Consider the following 22,556-nt stretch of genomic DNA (forward strand, 5'->3'; position numbering starts at 1 on the left):
GATAAAATACACACGCGAGGCTGCGCAGGGGGAGAAAGGGGCCAAACCTCCTCCCCGGGTAGAGGAGGGGTAGGAGCACCACCAGCCCTAAGACCTCCACCATGGATTTCTGAGGAATGCCACAAAGTGGATTGCTACGGAGCCCCGCTGAGCTCAGATCCTAAAAACGGCTCCCGCTGGAATAAAGGCAGAGAGCCAAAGCCTAATCAAGAGCAGGGACAGGTGGCCAGAGTAGTGTCAAGGTCACCTCTGTCCAGTCACAACACGGGGGACGCTCTGCTGCTTCCCTCACCCTCCCAGGATGCACCCCTTATCCCTCCTCTCCCACCCTGAACACCCAGAGCCTGTTTGCCCTGACAGAAGTTTTATTACAGAATTTAATGGCACTGCAGGAGAAAGATAATTCATTAGAGCCTTAAACCCAGCCTGAAAAATAGATATTTGCCAGATCTCGTTAATCCCTGGCACAGGTCTGGTCTGGAAGCAGGAAACTAGTTTCTTCAGTAAGAAAATATATGTTGCTAAATGAAAAATATACAGTTAGAAGAGTTACTGGCTCGCAAGCTGCTCATCTGGGGGTGACACCTCTACCAGCTCCAGCATGTGGAACGAGGGGCCGCTCACGTGGAAAAGAGGAGGAGGTATAGTGTATATAAAAAAAAAAAAAAGGCAAAATTCAGGTTTGTTTGTTCAGTCCAATTAAGAAATGGCCTTGGCTTCGGGCAGGAACGCTTCCCAGTACTTCACCAGCTGCAGGGAGGAAAGGGAGAGAGTCAGGAGCCTTCAGGATGGAGCTGCAGTGCAGAGGGTCATGCTTGAGAGATTCACAAGCTTGGCCTGGACATAAAACCACTGCAGGGACCACTCACCTGTTGCTGAGAGTTCAATAACGTCTCAAGGTATTTTGTGACGTGGTTTCTGAAGTCCTTAGATTTCTCTTTCTGCAAGAGATGAGCATGAGGCTGGAACAACCACCAAAACCCTTCAGATTTTAGGAGGAGGAAGGAGAAACCACCAGGATTTTCCTGTTCCTCCTGCAGTCCCATGAGGAGGCCAGCACACAGGACACAGAGGATCTTTGCCCACCCAGCTCCATTTTAGTGTGGGAAGCCTCCTATTAGCCAAAAGCCCTGAGAGATACCGCAGCTCACCCACGTTAGGATTTGGGGATGCTGCTGTGCCAGGAGGAGGGGCAGGAGGCCAGGTCAGCCCTAAGGCACCAAGGGCTGCCCTGAACGTACCTCAAACCGTATCACTTCCTTGCGGATGACGGCAGAAATCCGCTCAAAGTCCCTTTCGTACTGTGTCACCCGGGACTCCCACTGCGGAGACAGGAAGTGCACTGTTTGGGGGCAGGAGAAGGAACTCCTGCCCCCCTCTCCATGGGCGCTTGGAGCCACGACTGTGCATGTGAGAAGTGTTGCTGCAGCAGAGCTCAGTCTTTCCAGCCCTTGTCACAACCTTGGCATGGAGGTCACCGGAGGCAGGACCACGAGCAGCCTCACTCAAGGCTGGCTTAGCTCTTGGTGCAACTTGACCACAGACACCTGTCCCTGCAGCCCAGGAGTGATCCCCAGCCCACAAGGTGCCCCACTGGAGCATGGAGGGCAGGAACGGAGCAGAGACCCCCACGCTCTGTTCCCTACCTCTGAGATCTCATCCTTGGCCTGCTGCAGCTTGTCAGGTTTGTTTGCCCACAGCAGCCTGGCCTCCATCTCCCTCTTCTTCTGGAGCATGGCCTGAGCATCCTGCCACCGCTGCCAGGTCTTCATGCGCTGGTCAAAGGCTCCCTGGAGGGAAGGAGGGGCAGAGGTCTCCTGACAAGGGGACACTGGAGGTCCTGGATCAAAGCTGAGCCAGAACACAGATTGGTCCTAGTCTGGATCATCCACAGCTCCCACATGAACCAGCAGACCAAGGATATGGTGTTCTGGCCTCTGTGGTAGGATGCATTTGGGGCAGGACCATGGGATTGCTTCTTCCCAGTGCAGCAGGATGGGCTGTGTGGACTCCACGCCTGAGTTCAGGAGCATCAGGACTCGGGCTCTGCCACAGCAGGCACTTGGCAGGTCAATTTTCACCACCTCTATCACAGGTTGCCAGCTCACAGCTTCACCTTCACCTCTGGAAGGGCTGGGGTCACCCACAACCATGAACCTGCTCCACATCCCCTCTGGAGAACAGCATGGCCAGGCCTCACCTACAACCATTTTCCAACCTAAGCAGTGCACACCTGGACGACCAGCAAGTTTTCCCTCTGCCTGAAGAGGCCATGCCCTGCATGCTCTCTGTTACAACCTGTGTGAGTTTGGAAGACCTCCTGGCATCCCTGAGCCTAAGATGGGTACGAGGAGCAGGAGCAAGGAGTCCTTACCCTTACAACCGAGAGCAGACGGATGTAGTCCCCCAGTAGCTCAGCCAGGAGGAAGAAGTCATTGTTAGCCTGTTCATGGTGCAGCTGCTCAATTCTCCTCCACCTCAGCCAGCTGGGACAATGCTCTGGATAGGGCCGTGTTGTCCTCGGAGCTTCCCAGCATGGCCAGACTCTTGGCAAACTGGGCCGTGTTCAATGCCAGCTCTGGGGAACAGGATGAGGGTCAGGAGATGGGCCTGGCTGCACCAAGAGCTCCCCAGCAGAAGGTTCAGCCCTTGAAGCTGCCTCTCCATAGATTCAGGAGAACAGCTGGAAGAGCCAGCACTGGTTCAGTCACAGCTAGCAGCTTCCAGCCACGAGGAGAAGGAAGCAGCCGAGTGGAAGGACAGGCACAGCTTTGCAGAAGTCAGTCAAAACATGCAGAGGAAGGAAAACATCCCCACTCCCAGAGGGTGTCTCAGAACGAAAAAGTCAGCTCTGCTCAGGTTTGCTACCCATGAGGACAGCTGAGGGAATTAGGGTTGATCAGTCTGGACAAGACAAGGCTCCAGGGAGACCTCAGAGCCCCTTCCAATGCCTAATTGGGCCCCAAGAGAGCTGGAGAGGGAGGGACTTGGGACAAGGGGCCTGGAGGGACAGGACAAGGGGAAATGGCCTCCCACTGACAGAGGGCTGGGTTAGATAGGATATTGGGAAGGAATCGTTGCCTGTGAGGCCCTGGCACAGGTTGCTCAGACAAGCTGTGACAGCCCCATCCCTGGAAGTGTCCAAGGCCAGGTCGGACAGGGCTTGGAGCAACCTGGGATAGTGGAAGGTGTCCCAGCCCATAGCAGGGTGTGGAACAAGATGGACTTTAAGGTCCCTTTAGCCCTCAAGCCATCCTGTGGGAATCTATGATCCCACAGGACACAGGTTCCCTTCCACACTACCATCCCAAGCTTGTGGAGCTGGACAGAAGAACTGGAGTGACCATTTTACATCTGTCTCCCTGGAGAAAGAGACAGAGTCCTTTATAGCACTGTCCCACCTCCTAGGAGGTGTCCCTGGGGGACCTGGCCCAGTGACCCCCAAGCAGGGCCCAGGGTGTGACTGTCCCAGCCCAGACACCACCCGAGGTGCTGATGTGGGTCACCTTTCCGGTGGTTCACCAGCGTCTCCACCACAGCGTGCAGCTTCCGCAGCCGCTGGTCCTCGCACTCCACCTCCTGCAGCTTCTCCTCAAACCACTGCAATGAGTAAATCCAGAGCTGATTTTCCACAGGGGGGGTTTCCTTTCACCCACAGCTGGAGCTGGGAAGAGCAAACGGCTCCAGAGCAAGGAGTGCCCCAATACTTACAATGTCTGATTCATTCATCTGATGGTCATTTTACTGACAGCATCCGTGGCTTTGTTGAACATCTTCATTATTCCTGCTCCACTCAAGGTCTGGGTTCCCACTGCTCTTGGGAGCTGGAAAGGAATGGAAAAGTTTGCTTTGCCATAGTACATGGAGCCAGGCTGTGAGAACTGGGGGTGTTCACCTGGAGAAGAAAAAGCTCTGGGGAGACCTTAAAGCCCCAAAGAGTGCCTAAAGCAGCTTCAGGAGAGCTGGAGAGGGACTCTGAACAAGGCCTGGAGTGGCAGGACAAGGGGAAATGGTTTCCACTGCCAGAGGGCACAGACAGATGGGATATTGAGAAGAAATTCTTAGCTATGAGGGTGATGAGACTGTGGCACAGGCTCCCAGAGAAGCTGTAGCTCCCCCATCCCTGCAAGTGTCCAAGGGCAGTGGATGAGGCTTGGAACAACCTGAGATAGCGGAAGGTGTTCCGCCCATGGCAGGTGGTGGAATAAGATGGGCTTTTTAAAGTCCCTTCCAGCCCGAGCCACTCCATGATTCTGTTTTGCCCATGAGGTAACTGCTGAGTGCTCTCTCCTTGCCCTTACTTCACCCACAAGCCTTTTGTTGATTTTCTCCCTCACACCCAGCTGAGGGGATGGTTCAGCAGCTTTGGTGGGCACCTGGTATCAACACAGTTCCCACTCCCAAACTGCTCTTACAGGGTTCTGCCACTTTCCACTGAGTTTTGTGGGATCCTGCTTCATTAACTGCTCAAGTACCATTTCCTTCAGCACTTCCAAGACTCCTTACTCCACACTACTGACCTCCTCCTCTCCAAGAACTCCCTGACATCCGGGTCCTGCAGCATGGTTGGATGGCTGACCACTCTCCGTAGGTACCTGTGGGAGGAGCAACTCCAGGACTTACTCTGGCTGCAGCAAATCTGGCTCTGAGCCATCACAGCAACACAGCTTGGTATTTACTCCAGAACAGCAGCTGGGGAGCTGGAAGTCAGACAGCAATTGTGCTAATTCACCCACCAGTTTTCCTATCTCCCTGGGAATGTGGTGATGCCACCATGAAGACCTGACCTCCCAGAGGTCCCTCACTCAGTTCAGGGACAGTCAGTGGGGTCATACCTCTCCAGAGCAGCACGACGTTTTTCTAGGAACTCTGCAGAGGAGGAATCTTCTTTCCCAACTTTCACTTTGGTCATGCCTAGCACAGAAGGAAAATGTGATTAATGAGCTGCTCTAAACTCTACACACAAAGTGGTTTATTACAGACTATCAGGGCGACAGTGAAGAAGAATGTAACAACAGGAGTAAGACTTTGTAAATTTGAAATCTGCTCATGCTCAAAGAACTGACATGTAGGAAAGAGGCAAAGCAATGGGCTGGACCAAGCAAACAGCAATAATGACACCACAGAGGTTTTACTCCTCACCAAGCAGGTGGGGAGGCGTCTGTGAACTCCAAGAATTTACAACCAGAGCTCCAAGTATGGAGCCAGAGTTTGTCTGTGCCACAGAGCCCAGATTATTTTCCCTGTCAGCACTGAGACTGCTGCAGGTCTGTCCTCAGGCACAGAGCTCACCATCAGAAGGACTCACAAGAGCTGAAGGACCAGCCCTGGTGCTGTGCAGCTCCTCACTCACCTATGAGGCTCTTCTCAGGCGGCGGAGGGACAATGAACCCATCTGGGCGTGTTTCTCCGACAGCTTCTCATAGAGCCCCAGGAAGTCACTGAACCTCCTTTTGACTGAGAACTGCTTGCTCCTGAACATCGGCATGCTGGTCTGGGGAAGAGATGACACTTGGGTCACACCCCCAGGAAAGCCTGGCCCTGCCAGCTCTGCCTGCTGGCACCTCTGCGATGAAGTGGGACAGTACCAGCTCTCAAAGATGTAAGCAGTGAACAGAGCAAGTTTTGGCCCAGGTCTCCACAGTTTCCCTCCCAGCTGGGTTCTCCTTGGAGCCAGCAGCAGCATTAATGACATTAAATAACAAGCAGCTGTTCCTGCAGCCGTGGGCTGCTTAACAAGCCCTGCCCACTGCCTAATCCCATCATCCTGCTCCACACAGGAATAGGGACACACCCCTCCGGTCACCCAAAGACTACAGCGGCCACCAGTGCTTTGGACTGAGTTTGCAGAGCAGGAATTAAGGATAACAAGTCCTCTAGTCTCTTCTTCAGACCACAGGTTGCCTGTAGCCCAGCAGCCATGGTACATGCAGCTGCAGCAACTTTCCAGAGCCCAGAGCAGGACTCCAAAGCACTCCAGCAGCTGCATTTCTCATGGAAACTTAGGGGAACAGGTCCTGATGTGAATGCAACTATAGCAGCAGCTCTGCAGAGTATTGGGCTCAGGTCAGCTCAACCTGATGCTGCTGCTGGCACAGAACCTTCAGCAGCAGCCAGGGCTCAGGGACTCTCCCAATGGATGCCACTCCTGCTGCTCCCTCCAATGCTGAGCATCCCTATCAGCCAAGGCTGAGAAGGGGTAACTGGCTGTGAAAATACAGCCAGTATGCTTTCAAGTAGATTCCAACCTATTCCTCAGCTAGGCTCATCCTTTGTGGATTATAACTCCTGAACACAGAACAAGGCATTCAGGCCTCCTGTTTATTTAGGTCACTGCTGGCTTGGCTGAGGACATACAGTCCAGCTGCCTTTAAGCACGGAAAAATAATGGAAAATTAGACATAGAGGGGTTAGACATACCTGTGTTGACACTTTGTAGGCTACGTAGGCATTCATGCCATCCCTGAGGAAAAAAGAAATGAATTGTTAGGAGCACAACATCAGCACTTTCCAGTATTCCCTGGAAACAAAGTACAAGGCTCCTGACCTTTCCCTGCCTCAGTGATCCTGATCTTGGGTCTGATGGAGCGCTGGATCTTCCTGCAAAACCAGAGGCAGCATCCTGCTGCATGACCCTGGACTCCTGCCCAGCAGCCACTTGCCAACCTGCTTTTTTTCCCCCCCACACTTCCTACAGGAGCCAGCACTGACAATTGGGCACTTGTTGTGCCAGCAGCGTCTGGGCTGGCTCCACCATCTGCTCAGACCCCAACAATTCGGAGGCTGTGGGGCACATGAAACAGTCTATTCATGGGATGCAAGTCAGGCTGGATGGGGCTGGATCCTGAACACCGCAGGCAGTTTGCTCCAGCTCACACAGAAATCCCCTTGTTCACCTGGCAGTTCATCTGAAGGGCATCCCCGAGATCCAGTGCTACCCTTAAGATACATCTGACTTGCACCTCCCAGCTCCAGAGATCACAAGCCATGGAGTGGGAACAAGCTGCCACTCATGAGGCTACTCTGGTGGCGGATCTGATGTCACCTCAGGTTCTCTGCACCACAGAAGTTCCACATGGTTGATCATAACACTCTGACCCCTCTTTCAATGGACAGAAACCTCTGGCTTCAAAATGAGAAGCAAGAGTTGCTTCCCTGGCAAACCCAGGTACCAGGGAATGTGCCAGAGCATGGAATAATGCACTCAGTATCAGGTTATGGGAATTTTGCTTACCCCATGCCAGCTCCATACAGGGCAGTGCTGCCTGGAGGTCATGCCAAGTGCCTGGTCACCACAAATCCCAAAAACCTGGCTCTGGGCTTTCTAGAACCTGACTCTGCCTTGCTTGTTCTCACCCTGGGCTTTGTGCAGCATCATTTCTTTAAGATGCCAAAGGAAGCCTTGGAGACATTATTTAAGGATCAGGTTTGTGCAGGGACAGCCCAGAGGCTGGAGCTGCAGGGCCAAGCTTGGCTCCCTAACCCTTTCACTATGCAGGACAACAACTCACCAACTTTCTCTGGGTCGCTCACCCCACAGTGAGATCAAATTTGTCCTCCTGCCTCCTCCTCCAGCTGTTTGGAGAAAACACCCAGGGACAGCAAGTCAAAACCAGGAAACCAGAGTTCAACCCACCCCAAACCATTATGGTAAGCTTGTTCCCCTGCCAGGGCACCTCTAGCACCTCAGTCTGGCCAGGACCATTCTATAACCCTTCCAGTTCCTCATTGTGTCCAGGCAAGGATCCCAAACTGGGTTTGTCATTCCTACCCCACTGTCTGCCCAGACTGATGCACAAACTGCTCAGCAAGAAGAAACTGCAGAGCTCCAATTCACAGCTTGGACCCTCAGGACCAGATCCACCAATACTCCAGCTCTGGAAGCAATCTGGGACCTCCACAAGAGCAGGAGTTCCACCAGGATGACCAGTCCCCCTCCAGTGGTATCAATCTCAAGACAGCCTGAGATACAAATCAGGGCATCAATAAGGCTATTACATATAATTACCTCATTTAAGATTAGTTTTACACTGAGTACACGGATGGGTTCTGCAAGGACAGTTAGAAAGCCACAGGACAGTTAGAAGAGCAACTTCTCACCTCCTCATAGCTCTTTGAAAGGTTTCTGTAAGAACTTGCCCCTACCATCTAATGAGGGCAAAGGACTGGATGCTTGGCCACCCTCCTTCTTCTGGTTGTCTGAGTGTTGTCAAGGGACAGCTCACAGTGGCATCTGTCAAAAGAAGTTTGTAAGGGTCAGCTCTACTCTTGGGGTTTTTAGAAAGGCAATTGCAATATTCTCTGATTCATGGGATCTAGGAACGTAACAATAGTCTTAATTAGCAAAGAAATCCATAGGGAGGACATCTGTAAGCACTGGGGGAGAGCACCGGACAAAGCATCGTCACTGCAGTTAAGAGCATTTGATCATCCTGCTGGAGAAACATTATGTAATCCAATGAACTTCTTATTCCAGAAGAAGCCAGGCATCACACCTCTCACTGACACCTCCTTGCTGTGTGCTAGAGGAGCTGCACCCTGGAAGCAGCTAAAGCCAAGGCACATTTTCCCCGTCACATGGGCCAGCCTGGGGGAAGGCTCCTTCCAAGGTCACTTCTCCACCTGGAGGATGTAAAAACTTCCACCTCTTCGCAGAAGTATCCAGGAACTGACTGGCCCAATCATGCTCGGGCTGGGGAATATCTGACCCCTCCTCATTTTGTTCCCTGTGAGTGGGTTGTGTTTCCTGTTCCTTGGTAACAGCCAGGTCTCTACTAGAGACCTTCTTCCACTGGCTTGGAGTCAGGAGGAAGGTGGAGAAGGACAATCCTTTAACTCTGAGGAGACACTCCCACCTCGCGAGCTTAAGGTAACAAAAGCAATCCTCATTTTAAACCTCTTCAGCTCTCAAACAGTTAGTCCTGTGGCAGGATTATCCTAGACACCTGGTGGAGGCCGCACCGACCTTCCCCAACACAACACCAGAGCAAGTAGACTCAAACATGTGTTTGAGATAAGCAGTTATGATCTGCTTTTGATTACTGGATATTTAAGACTATCACCCCAGGCCTGGAGGTGAGAGAGGCCCAGTACATGCAGACTCACCTGCAAATAGGTCATGATCATCCTGCTCCACATGAACTCCATTCTCTTTGGAGGAGCTGCTCACAGGAAGAGGAGATTCTGCTGTCAGGGCCGGGGAGTGCTCTGTGAGAGGAATTAAAAGGTCAAAGAGGAGGTCATTTACACTGAGGGATGGAAAAGCAAACATGTCACATTCCTTGTTCACCACCCTGTGCCCTTCCATTCACCCTGCAGCATTATCCTTTCTGCCACTTTTAAGGACAAGTGTCACACCAAACTCCCAGAGCCAGTTTCACCCAGAAAGGACCATCCTGGCTGATGGGAGCAGGCTTGAGGACAAGGGGACAGCCCACCTCAAAGCTCTTAGCCAACCAGTCCTCTCCACCAGAAGACAGAGATGCTCCAGCATTCCTGTTGCCAATGCCTGCCCTCATTTTGCAGGCAAACAGACATCCCAAGGAAGAAGGGGACAGCAATGCTATTCTGTAGGCCCCAGCAGAGACAGAACAGGTCTTTGAGGGCAGTAAATGGAGCCTATTAGAGACTCCAAACCAGCAGTCCTCGGCACTCTCTCCAGCAGGAAGCACCACTGGATCACGTCGCTCCTGAAGGAGTGAAGCCGTGCTGAGGCAGCTTTTCTTTGAGGTGGGCTCATGTCTTTGGCTGGTAAAAAAAAATAGCCATCGAAACACTCACTTGATGGCCAGAGCTCCTGTATTTTAGGATGCTTTCCTAGAGGAGGACCTGCTCCCAGCTTGGGGCAGTAGCAGTTAAAGGCACAAGCTATGTTTGCTAGTGATGGAGAGTGGGGAAACTGCCCACTCATGCCAAACATCCCCAGTGTCCTTCAGACTAGTGTCCAAGCCAATAAGAGGACCTGGTACTAGTGATGACCTGTGAGGAAGGGCTCACACAGCTCCTCTGCTCCCCAGGAAATTTCAGGCTCATAAAGAACCTCTCTGAGCACAGACAAACTGCTTCCCGTTTGCCTTTAAATTTAGTTCTTCAGACATGAAAGCACCACGCCCTGTTCCTACTTCTCCACTTCTGCTGCTACAGAGGAGCTGTGACCTTGTTAGATCAGCCCACCACATGACACCAGCCATGTCTGGGGCTGGATTTCAGCACCTCCCAACATCACATGTGCAGACAGAGGTTACCTCTCATGCCAGCCTGATGCTCACCACAGGAAAACAAAACCTTGTTTGGAAGAGCTGATCCTCAGGGGCATCCCTAGAAAGGGCCATGGTCACATAGGGATCCAGCTTCTGTCAACAGACAGATGAGGTCCAGCTCTGGTTCTACTCAGGCCTGACCCAAACACTTCCTTGCTGGTGATACCCAGCTGCTGTTGAGCTACCTGACTACCAGCAGCAGGCAGATGTGCCTCCCCTGCTTCCCAGAAACGTTTCCTAATGTTCAAGGGCACAGACAAGCAAAGCCACAGGGTCACAAGAACATTCACGTATTAGTTATGGCAGTGGCTTCCCACAACAAACCCAAACACCTGATAAGCTGCTGCCGCTCACTAACCTCCCCTTCCATCACAAGGGTGTGTGATTCCAAGAAATCCCATGGCACTTTGTGCTCACTCCTCTTGGTGGGCCACAAACCATCAAGCCACCTCCTACATCCTCCAGTCCTTCACCAAAGAAAGGTCCTGAGAAGTTCCAGACCATCTCCATGATCTGGTGTCACCTGTCATATGTAGCAGCACCTTCCTCTTGCAAGCCCAGGGCTGAACTTCCCCAGGTTTCTAAACATACAACCCAGCAGTTGTTTTGCCCAGAGTAAGCATGAGTTTCACTCTCACAAGGTCACAGTCTATCCACGTTCTACCAAATCTATGTTTTTCCCTGCTGCCAAGGGAAATACAAGCACAGCTCACAGGACACTAGGAGGAGCTGCACCAGAAGCAGGAAAGAGACAGCTCCAGCTTTGTGTCAGTGGCAGGAGAATCTTGGCCAGGCCTTTCCCAGCAGGTTCATTTGGTCATGGCCACAGTCTCCTGCTCAAGGCCCTCCCTAGGCTAGAAAACTGCAGAATGTTCCTAGAGAGCTTCCTGCCACAGACACCAACTCCTCCTGTGCTGCCAGCTGGATCAAGCAGGCTGGAAAAAGTCTGGGTGAGGTGGGCAGCGGCTCCCAGAGCTCAGGGAATCAACCCCACCGCATTCCAGCCTCCAGGCTGCTGGAAGAGCTTCTGTGGCCTCTCTAGCTGAGATCCTCACTCCATGAACATACTGATCCCAAGGACCAGAGGCCAGTGGCTGACTGGGAAAATTTCAGGTGACTGGGATTCAGCTTGGGAAAGCACCCAGTCAGTGTTTTAACTCCTCTCCTGCCTGCTGCTCACTGCCTAGAGCAAACCCTGGGACAATGCCAACAGCCTTCAGCAACCTGGGACTTCCTGCACGGAGATACTAGAAACAAAGAAAGGCACTGACACCCTTCACACCTCCACCTTCAGCATGGATTTGTGCAGCAGGACCTGGTTTGCTGAACAAGTGCCACCAAACCCTCCAGACCCTCCTGCAGCCCAGCACAAAGGCCTAGTGAGCAGGGGACAGTAGATACTGCCTATCACCTCACTCCCACACTACCCTCAATCTCAAACTGACTGGACCATGGCACCCACAACACCACCCTCTGGATGTTGAGGGAACCAGAGCTGATGATGCTGGAGGAAAGCAGATGGAGCTTCTCCACCCAGTGAAGCCTCACAAGCTACACAGCAAAGAGGTTGAGCTGTGGCTGCCATTGTAGGATGGTCGTGGGGACCCTGAAGCCCACCTCCTGTCAGGGGTAGAAACACCTCCCACCAGAAAGGCTGCTCCAACCTCCATCCAACCCGACTTTCGGCAGTAGTTCTGCAGGAACGGAGAAGCTACAACCCCGGAGAAAACGGGGAGCAGCCGAGCACAAGCCTTTTCTCAATCCCACAGCCACAGGAGCCACTCTATGACCCCCACCCGGCCCCGCGGGGTTCCGTCCCCGCAGCTCCCCTACGAGGTTCCCCCTGAAGGGACAGGTATCGACCAGAGACTAGAGGCATCGATCCCCGCCCTTTTATTTAGGGGGATTTGGGGGGTGTTTCGCACTATTTCACCAAGCCCGGAGGATGTCCCAGGCAGCCCCTCGCACACGGGCCCGGCCCCGCAGCGCCCCAGGGGCGGCGCGCCGCCCGCGGCCGCACTCACGCTGCCGGTGAAGATGTCCTCGCCCTCCGAGTCGCTGTCGGGGGCCCCGGCCCGCGGTGCTCGGGGAAGGGCGGCGGGCAGCGCTCGGCCGGGGAGGGCGAGCGGGATCCGTGGCCACCGCCCGACGCCATCACCGCCGCTTCCTCCCGCGCCGCCCCTCCGGAAGGGCCCGCCACGCCTTAAGCTGTGGGGCGGGGCCTCGGCTGCGAGCGCGCTTCGGATTGGACAATGTCTCTTCCCGCCCCGCCCCCGCCGGCAATGACAGCCAATGAACGCCGCCGCTGCCAGGCGCCGCGTCGTCACCATGGAAACGGGGGTACCGGCCGTACCATTGTGCCCGCGGAAAGAGGAGGCCGTCCCCTCCGCCCGAAAGAAGTGGGTGAGCCCAGGGCGCCGTGTCCCCTCAGCGCCCCGGCTCAGGTGGCCGCCGACAGCCCGGGGAGGACTCCCGGACCATCCGGAACACTCCAGGTTGAGTCCCTTCCCCCTCCCCCCAAAAATATCCTAGGATGAGCCCCGTACGCCCTGAAAACATCGCAGGCTGAGCCACACAACCTAGGGATGTCCCAGCATGAACCCCAGACAACCTCCAAGACACCCCAGAACGAGCCCTATACCACTCGACATCCCAGGATGAGCACATACTTTGAAGATGTCCCAGGATAAGTGCCAGACCCTGACGATGTCACAGGATGAACCCCCAAACACTCACCAAGAGATCCCAGGATGAGCCTAAACCACTGAAATCGTCCCAGAATGAGTCATACACTCATCAAGATTTTGCAAGATGAGCCTCAGACCTTAAAAACGTCCAGAATGAAAGCTATACCCCAATAAGACATCCCAGGATGAGACCCATACCCCTCAAAGCATCCCAGGATAAGCTCATACCCTGGAGGTAGACCAGGATGAGCCATATAACCCCCTAAAACATCCAAGGATTAACTCCATACCCTGAAGATGCCCCAGGATGAGCTCCATAACCTCAAGACATCCCAGGATTAACCCCATACTCCCACAGGACAGCCCTAGATAAGCCCCATACACACCCCCACCCCAGACATCCCAGGATAAACTTCTGTACCCTCCAAGATATCCCAGGATGAGACACACACCTTGAAGATGTTTCAGGATTAACTCCATACAACATGCAAGACAGCCCTGGATGAGCTCCATACAGCCCAAAACATTCCAGGATGAGCTCCATACCCCCTTCCCACCCAAGACAGTGACAGCTCACAGTCATGGGTCACCACCATTCTCTGGGACCAAGGTCCTCTCAGGGGAGCACCAGGAGGAGCTCTCAGGGCAGGGCAGATGAGACACCCTGGACTTGCATCAGCTCTGGATTAAGGGAGAGCATTCAGATGCAGGTGAATGATCTAGGGGCCCTTAACCTGCAAGACAGCAGGATTAACCCTCAGCTGGATTCATTCCTGGGTGCTGCCCCATGGAGAAGGTCTGTTTCTCCAGGTGGGAAGCACTGGGTGCTGTGAGCCACTTGGCTGTTAGACAGCAACAAAGAGATGGGGTTTTCTTCTTTTCCTTCAGCTGTCTCCTATAATGAAGCAGTAAAATCCAGCCCTCTATGCTAAAATTTGGTCTAGTACATGTTTGTAACCAGGTCACACTTCCATCCTTCATCCACACTGGCTCCCAGGCAAGGAGCAAACAGAAAACAGAACACAGCTTATCCTTATCTGAAGGACTTGCCAGTGTCCTCCCCAATTCCTGCTATCAACGAGCAGCTGCTAATTCCCTCCTGCCTGAAATTCTCTGGGATTTAGTAAGAGCAGGTCTGTTCTTTCACTGGCAGGTGAGGCCCCCCCACACTGGAATCTTCCTAAACTGCCTCAGTGGGTTTGGAACAAGGGGCTCACCCCATGGAGAAGCCACCAGGGTCGCTCTTTTGAAGAGGATGGCTAGGAATGAACATGGCTGTCCCAGAAAACTCCCCAAGGATAAAGTGTGAGGGGCACATACATCCTTTAAGATGAGCAGCAGAGGCAGCAGGAGGAGATATAGCTGCCAGAAGGATGGGAGGTCCTGCCAGCTGAACTTTGCACTCTGAAGCAGAAGAAACTGAGCTACCTTGGTGAGCAGTGGAGATAAATCCCACTCAAGCTCCCACAGCCCTCCTATTCTCTGAAAATTTTCCCTTTGGCCCCTGAAGGGAGGAAAGGGAAATGCCTTTTAAAGGAATACTTTCATCCACTCGAGATTGGAGCTTGGGCAGTCTGAGGATGAGACAACTCTCTACTGTAAACTTCTTTTGACTACACACCAGGCTTTGGGTGTCAGGTTTAGACCTCTGGATGGGTGGAGGTGGCCCAGCCCCAGCTGTCCCATAGGATTAGGGGAAATCCCACCACAAAAATCAGACAGGAGCTACCAAGATTCCCACAGTGGGAACAGACACTGCACACACTCGGGCTCAGATACAAAAGTGAGGAGCAGCTTGGGGTAGTCAGAATTGACTAGAAAGATGCCTCAAGGTACTTCACTGTGACCACAACTGGAAGACTTCAGACTAAACAGCTTTTGAGAGCTATTTGGAGAGCTCATTATAGACAAGAGGTGCTTTACTACACACCCATATATGTTTAAGACCCTCCCACCATAGTCTTCCCATGTGTTGCCAGATGCCTGCACAAATCTTTACTTTCATATCAGGACAAGCTCTGACTTATCCTCCCCATCATATCCCTTCTTTCCCAGTCTATTCCCCTCCCTGTGTGTTCAGGTGAGTGAGGCCTCTGATCCCCTCTCCAAGCACTCCTTTCTCCTCCTCAACCCTCTGAACATCCTTTCCTTCTCTCTGCCCCAGGCCAGGGGTCTCCCTGCCCAGCAATGCCCATAGGACCACTGTGCATCCAACATAAGCTGCCCCAGGAGCCAGAGGAGCTCATTAATCACCTTTTTATTTTATTTCAAGCACTATACAGAGAGTGCTGTTGACAAACCCCTCCCGTCCAGGTGCTCCCAGCGCCCCTGTGCCCCGCCTCGGCCCCCGACGTGATCCCACCCACCGCCGGGGGGAGGCCAAAATAAGTTACACCCACCCACCGCCGTGCTCCGGGCGCCTGCACAGGGCGGCATCAGCCCCTCGGCGCCAGCCCTGCCACTGCCCGTGTCCCCAGAGTGCCCCGCACCAGGGTAAGTGTTTACTTCCAAAGCCACAGCATCGGGCCCTGCCCATTCCCGGCACCGCCGGCTCCAGATCCCATCCCCAGCTCCCAGGGCTCAGCAGAACACGTCAGCCTCCGCGGGCAGCGGGGAACACCTGCAGGGAAAGGATGAGGCTGGAGTACCAGGTTACTGATCCATCCCAAAAGAGTGGGAGCAAAGGCAACAGGATCAGCTCAACCCAGCAGATATCTGCAGATAATTCCAAAGGGGGGATGGAAGCAGTGAGGCCCCAGTGCTGTCTGCTCCTCTCTCCCTGGGAGATCCCAGGAGAGCAGGGAGCCATTCCAGCAGTACTCACTCAGCCATCTTGGCAGCCAGGTGGTAGACAGTCTGCTTGTCCAGGTAGCGGCAGAAGAGCAAGACAAGGTTGCTGGGCAAGAAGAGTGGCTCTGCCAGCGAGGCTGTGGGCAGGCGTGACAGCTCCTGGGACATCAGGTACACCATGTCTGTCCTGGGGGCACCAGCACAGGGGGTGAGCACCCCATGGAGTGGTGACAAACCCCCCTCCCAGCTCACACGGTCTCTCACCATGCCTCGAAGTCCCCTCTGCACGGCTTCAGTGGCACATGTGAGGACAGCAGCCTCTCTCCATGGCTCAGCAGGGAATACAGCAAGGAAATGCCAAACTGCAAGAAAGCACCAGGAGCATCACCGCAAGCAGCAGTGACATCCCAGGGACACAATGAGGCTCAGGGCCACATACCTGGTTCTTCAAGGCCATGGTGAGGGGGAGCTCCAAAGACTCAGGTAGAGGCTGGGTAAGCTCCTGCAGGACCTCGATAAGTTTGCTGAAGCTCATCTGACCCACCACCTGATTCAACGGGCTGTAGAGCAGGGGGAGAGAGACTGGGCAGGGCAGAGGGGAGAGCAGGAATCTGAGATCCTTTGGCCTGTCACAGCTACAACCCCATCCCAGCACTTGGAGGGGAGGGTCACTGCCACCAGGAATGCTGCTGACTGACTCCTGGAGACCTTCTCCCACCCAAGGACGGGAGTAAGTTCCTGTCTTACAAAACCCCACAAGACAGGCCCCTCCATTGCCCAGGGTGCCCACCCCAGCAAGAACAGAGGATGAAGGAGACAGCCCAAGCCATCCCTGCCCTGCCTAGAGGTGCTTGCCTCATCCAGCATGTCCTTCTTCATGAGGAAGGGCAGGTGGTGGGTGATGGTCAGCAGGATCTTCTCCCTTTGCTCTCCGATGAGGTGGGGCAGCAGCCGGGCCACGAGCTTCTTGCCCTTCCGCACACACAGCACTTGCAGGAATTCATCTTCTGCCTCCCTGGAAAAAAGGCTCCATTGGCACAAATCTCAAGGGACCTGGAGCATCTCTGTCCATCTAAAAGGACCAGCATCAGCTCCAGTGGAGGAAGAGCTTCACAGACAGGTTCAGCACAGGCTACAGCGACACATGGAAGGAAGGACCCAATCCTATGACCCAGACTGCTCATCAATGACCATCTCAGATCCACAAGGACCCAGGATATGCTGCCTGCTCCCCTCTCCCCATGGCACAGACTCACTCTTCGATGCTGCAAGCCCTGATCTTCAAGGCTTGGTAGATACTCTCCACTTTTTTGCTCTTCTCCTCCTGCCTTTGGGGCTGTTGGTCCCCCAGAGCTGAGGACATTTTCTGTTGCACCTCCTCCACTTCCAGCAGCTGCAGGAAGAGCTAGAGAAATGACACGGGGTAAGGAAGAAGCTTGGAGCATCTTTTACACACTGGCTATCCAGGACCCTGCCTAGGTAGATGTCCCCTTAGAGAAATCCCTGGATGAAAACAGAGTACCTGGACCATCCTGCCCTTCCCCAAATCACCACTCACTCACCTTCTCGATCCTGTGCAGCGCCCGCAGCAGGTGGGTCCCTGCAGCCTTTGGGAGGGCAGAAAGGAAAGGCACAAAGGTTACAGCCACCCCCAGACACTGCCGTCAGCCCAGCACTGGGCCAGCTGGTCCCCTGGGGATCAGAGGTGACTTCAGGACACAGAGCAGTCCGATGGGGATACCATGGCCAGCTACAACTGGCGAGAGCCCAATCCCTCCCCCTGGCCAGGTACAAGCTGCCACTGCTGAGGTAGCGCCTCCTCCAACTATCCTCCAACTAGTGGGGATGTACCCCATCCCACACCCAGGGCAGCTCCTAAAGCAGCACTCCCGGCAATTCAGGGCCCCAACCAACCCAGCTTCCCTTCACCTACCTCCTCCATGAGAGCATGGTGCACAGCATCAATGGCCCGGCGAGGGCTGTAGCAGGTGGACACTGTGACCTGGCCCAGTGACCCAGCGATGCGTACCACTGCAGAAGAGCGAGAACATGGTGACACCACATCCCAGAGCTCCACACCCAGCCCCCTAACACCTGCCCCAGCCCCTCACCAGAGTCATAGGTCTCCACTTTTTGGATGAACGGTGTGACCAGCTTGGGGGGCTTGTTGCGCCTGCCCAGCAGCTCCTCTTCTGCCTGTTTGTGCTCCAGCCGGTGGTAGTAGGTCTGTAACAAGAGGAAAAGCCACGAGCCCCTCCAGCAGTCCTCCACCTCCAAAAGCCCCACCCTGAGGAGAACAAGCTGCAGGTGCTGCCAGCAGGAGCTCACCTGGTAGTAATAGTCATCATCCATATTCTCACTCTGCAGCTGCATCATCTGCACCTTGACAACCCAGTCCTTCTCCTTGGAAGTCATCAGTCCAGCATAAGGGTCCACTTTACGAGACCACAGCTTCTTGGGGGAGACACTGGGAGCACAGGAGAAGACCTCAGCCCACTGTGACCACCTAGAGCCCCCCCTGCACCCCAAAGACCTCCATACCTCTGCACCTGCCTGCCCTGCTGCTGCATCAGGATGCGCTGGTGCTGAGGGTGCAGCTGGGTCATGTGGCTGGGTGTGCTGCAGGGAACACCAGACAAGGGTCACAGGGGAGGTTTTGGGACATCCCCCAAGTGAGGTGACCCCCAGCTGCTTTGTAGGGCACTTCCAGTCCCACCCCAACATTCCATTCCTGCTACCTGAAGTCCAGCTGGCCCATGGCTGAGGGGCTGAAGAGGAGAGCAGGGTCCAAAGAAGAGGACATGGACCTGAAGTGCATGCCTAGGGCCCGTGGTGGGCTGCCCACGGTGGGGAACCTGGGCTGGAAAGGGGTTGGAGGTGCATACCCTGCCATCTGAGAGGGAGAGAGGAGATCAAGGGTCTGAGCCTTCCCCTCTGAGCATCCCAGAGGGGTCAGCCAGCTCTGTGCTGGCTTCTGCCTCCCATTCCTCTGGCAAAGTGCTACCCCCAGATACTGCCACTCTCCCTATCCCCTGCCACTCCAGGGCTGCCTCAGGGGGCCCATGGCAGTGGCTCAAAGCCCACCACTTTACCTGGTTGGGAGTGAAGAGTGGAGGGGGTCTGCAAGCTGGTGAGAAGGGTCGAGGAGACATCAGGGGTGCCTGGTACGGAGCAGGAGACAAGAGGTGGGACTCAGACAAGCCTGTCCTTGAGGCTGCACCTCCAAGGAGGGGAAGAAGAGAAAGAAGGGATGCAAGAGTACCCCCAAACCCATTACCTGCTGGAGAAAGCACTGGGGGAAAGGCTTGGGGGACATCAGTCTTAAGTCAGGAGGGCACTTGAGCCGGGTAGAGCCCCCACAGCCCCTTTGCACAGCAGAACCACAGAAGTTCAGGGCCATGTTGGTAGATGGTGGAGGTCTCTCCAGCACCTGAAGGATGGCTTTATCCTATGGGGAGGAGGCATCATCAGGTGGGAATAGGGCACAGCTGGGAACAGTTTAGTTCCCTCAGCAAGAGTCAGCTCACTAAAACCTTTGGTCATTGCTAAACCAATATCATGCACCAGCTGGGCTCCCACCCTGGTAGTGTGGAGCAACTGGGAACCCATGGGAACACCCTGCATGGGGTCCCAGTCCCCCCAAACTCAACAACTTTGTCTTCAAACCCAGGCTCTGCTTTAGATGGGCACTAAAAGCCTTGGCACCCAAGACACATCTGTGCACCTCCAAAGCCATTTGAAGATGCCCCAGGTACCCCAAATTCCCTGTGTGACCCTTGTCCTAGAGTAGTGGGGAGCCCTCACCACCCCCTGAAGGCCTGGCGGGAGGTACCCACCTCCAGCATGAGGTGACGTGGGATGCTGCCAGGGCGGGAGCCCAATGCCATGGGATCCATTGACAGCTGGAAAACAGGGAGATGTTGGTATGAGGTAAGTCAACAGGAGGAGAGAGCAGGGGACACCACAGGAGCCATCCTGCCCCATCAGCAGATGGGTGGGGACATTTTTACCGTGTCCTCCTTGCCAAACTCTCCCCAGCCAGTACCAATCCTACTGTCCAGCACCGCCGAGTCCTGGCTCTGCAAGGAAAGGGGAGTTAAAGGTCTGCCTCCCTGCCCCAGTGCCCTGTGTGGGGCAGGACCCAAAGGTGTGGGGATGGAGGGGGGAGGAGCAGAACCCCCTGTCTGCTCACACATCACCTCCAGCGTGGGTTTGCTCCGCACAGCTCTCATCACTGCTGGGTCTCTCAGTTCACTGGGCCCCTCAAAGCACTCCTGGTCTTCCTCCTGTTCCTCAGTCCCCAGCTCCTCTAACTCTTCCTCCATCTGCAAGTTAACCTGCTCCACCTCCACCCCACCTTCCTCCTCGGGCAGCTCCTCCACCTGCTCAGCTGCTCTTCCAGTCGCCTCTACCAGTGCTTTGGCCACCTCAGGGCTTATCTCCGGTGCCACCAGGAGTTTTGGGACATCCTCCTCTGTGGAGTCTCGGTCTTGGAGAGGGGAAGCAGTGCACAGCAGGTTGGGTTAATGCCTAGGCAATGCCCACCAGGCTGTCTGCTACCCCCAAGTGCTGGCAGGTCTCTCCAACACCAGGACTCCCCTGAGGTCTTACCTAACCCAAAAGTCATCTCGTTGTACAGGTCCAGCTCCTCATCCTCCTCAGCCATCTCTTCCAACAGAAGCATATCGTCCACCAGCAGAAAATCCTCGAGAATCTGGATTTAGAAGCAGCAGATTCCTCGCTAAGGGAGAGGTAACCCTAACATGCTCCCAGAAGTGGGAGGGGGGGCACCCAACCTCCCCCTCACTCTGCTGGTGGTGCCAGACAACCCATAGGGTTCACAGCTGGAAAAGGGAAAAGCCTGAGGCAGCGGCACTGCCAGCGAGGTCAGGACCCGCAGGCTCAGCCCACAGGAGCTGCCGGCACCAGCGAATGCCGGCACGGAACGGCACCCGTGCCGCGGGGCTGAGACATCACTAAGCTTGAGAGTGAACAGCCTCTACGTAGGCTCGAGCAGCACGCGAGCACACGGCAGGGAAGAGCATCCCACCAGCACCTCCAGGACAGCGTCTGCTCCGAGACTGACCGTTCCGGTGAGCGCCAGCCCCGGAGAACGAGCCCCGCAGAGGGAGCGGGACGCCGGGAGGCGGCAGCGGGCAGGGGATAGCGGAGCAGGGCAGGCACTCACAATGCTCTCGCCGCCCTCCGCCATCCCGCGGTGCCGCCGCCTCCTCCTCCTCCCGCTCACCCACCCTCCGTCCGTCCCGGGTCCCTCTACAGGGCCACCCTGCCCCCGCCGCCCCTTTTATGGGCCACCCCCGGCGCTCCGGCATGCGCCTGCCGTACAGCATGGCGGCTCCCAGCGGCGGCCTGCGCCTGCGCACTCGCCTCGCCGTGCCCCCGCACGAGGAATCCCTGGAGCCGAGGGAGGATGAGGATGAATGAGTTTAGTGATCCCACCTGCGGCTCTCGGAGCACAGAACACTCCAGCCCAGCTTTCCCCACTGCTCGCCTCGCTCCTTGACTGCCATGGTGTTCTCAGAGCTGATATCCTTCTGGGGAGTTGGGGAAAACTGGTGCGATGTGGTCTGTCAGGATTGAATATTCTGGTAGGTAATACCGGGCACAGGTGTCAACACTAACACTACACATTTCTGCATCCCACAAAGCACAAAACCCTTACCCCTCCGAATACCAGGAGGACCTTGGTCATGCCACCCACTCCCAAATAATTCTCCCAATATTCTGCTAATAAAAGCAAAAATGTCCCCAAAGTGGAAGATTTGGCTACTCTAACTAAATCATTGTGGCTTTTTATAAACATAATGGGGAAGAGTTGTGTTTCTCTTTACTGGGAAATTCTGATGTGTGGTGTGGGTTACACTAGAGTCATTGCCAGGGATTCACATCCCAAAGGGCCTGGAAAGGATCCATGTCCTGCCATCCTCTCCCTGAGCTGAGGGGAGTGTCCACTTGGGCAGAGCTAAATTCACCCCTCGGACAGCTGGATCGGGGTGGTAACTCCCAATGTGGTGACCCTAATAATAACTCTGCCACAATGGAGTGCTCAGGGATTATTTCTGCCAGAACCCTGAGATCCTTGATAAGGCTCTGGACACAGCTGCATCTGTTTATCCCACACTGAGAAAAACATTGTGTGTGTTCAGCTGCGTGGCTGGCACTGCTCACTGGGTAGCCAGCAAACTCAGCAGGAGCTGGGCCAGTGAGAACTGATAACAAGTGTTTTCAAGATTTTCCTTTGCATGGCCTCTCCTGGTTTACCTGCTGCCTTTGTATGTTCTCCCTACATGCTTTGTTAATTTAATTTGTGTTTTAATGAGTTGCATTAAGAGGTGCATTAAGAAAGCAGGTCCTTAAGGGGCTTAGAGTTTTGGTACTTACACCATGCTGCTGTTTTCTCCCCACTAGCAGCGACTTCCCTTTCTTTTCTCTTTATTTTCCTTCCAAGCAGCATTATTGGGATACACACTGGCATTCTCAGCCTCGCTTGGCTTTGGTGCTCACAGTTCTTTGGGAGGAGGCACCAGAAAACCTGGTTCTTTGGTGTTAGAATTCTCATGTTTTATGTCAGGGTGTTTGTGCTGTGCTCAAACAACATTCCAGCTGCTGGAATGAGACATTCCACACAGGTTTTGAAAGAAGTTCATAAAAGAAGGTGAATGACCTGTTCCACCATAGACTGTTGGTGTAATACCAGCCCTGGATGGAAACTCTTCTGCAAGAGGCAGCTTTTACCCCCCTTTAGGTTGGAAAAGCTCTCTGTGACCATCAAGTCAAATCATTCCTCCTGCACTGCCAA

The 22,556-nt window shown here is 54.5% G+C and overlaps 2 protein-coding genes across 2 annotated transcripts; both read right to left on the reverse strand.

The window, feature by feature from the left end:
• Positions 1–347: 347 nt before the first annotated feature.
• SNX1 (sorting nexin 1) lies at positions 348–12,438 on the reverse strand. Its single transcript, XM_066328074.1, is given in 18 exon segments — positions 348–750; positions 870–941; positions 1,242–1,322; positions 1,647–1,790; positions 2,375–2,468; positions 2,470–2,578; positions 3,507–3,600; positions 3,712–3,731; positions 3,734–3,816; positions 4,512–4,595; positions 4,836–4,914; positions 5,354–5,395; positions 5,398–5,494; positions 6,421–6,463; positions 8,146–8,233; positions 9,106–9,207; positions 12,280–12,333; positions 12,336–12,438. Coding segments are annotated over 18 exon segments (1,416 nt in total). The 5' UTR covers positions 12,415–12,438; the 3' UTR covers positions 348–699.
• Positions 12,439–15,193: 2,755 nt separating this feature from the next.
• PATL2 (PAT1 homolog 2) lies at positions 15,194–21,087 on the reverse strand. The gene is given in 20 exon segments (XM_066328633.1): positions 15,194–15,566; positions 15,771–15,923; positions 16,001–16,098; positions 16,176–16,316; positions 16,592–16,751; positions 16,993–17,141; positions 17,299–17,343; positions 17,670–17,767; positions 17,848–17,962; positions 18,065–18,203; positions 18,278–18,355; positions 18,475–18,629; positions 18,829–18,897; positions 19,014–19,184; positions 19,573–19,638; positions 19,747–19,815; positions 19,936–20,225; positions 20,348–20,450; positions 20,925–20,996; positions 20,998–21,087. Coding segments are annotated over 20 exon segments (2,301 nt in total). The 3' UTR covers positions 15,194–15,526.
• Positions 21,088–22,556: the final 1,469 nt, after the last annotated feature.

This window comes from Sylvia atricapilla, chromosome 13, assembly GCF_009819655.1.
Source record: "Sylvia atricapilla isolate bSylAtr1 chromosome 13, bSylAtr1.pri, whole genome shotgun sequence".
Taxonomy (NCBI): domain Eukaryota; kingdom Metazoa; phylum Chordata; class Aves; order Passeriformes; family Sylviidae; genus Sylvia; species Sylvia atricapilla.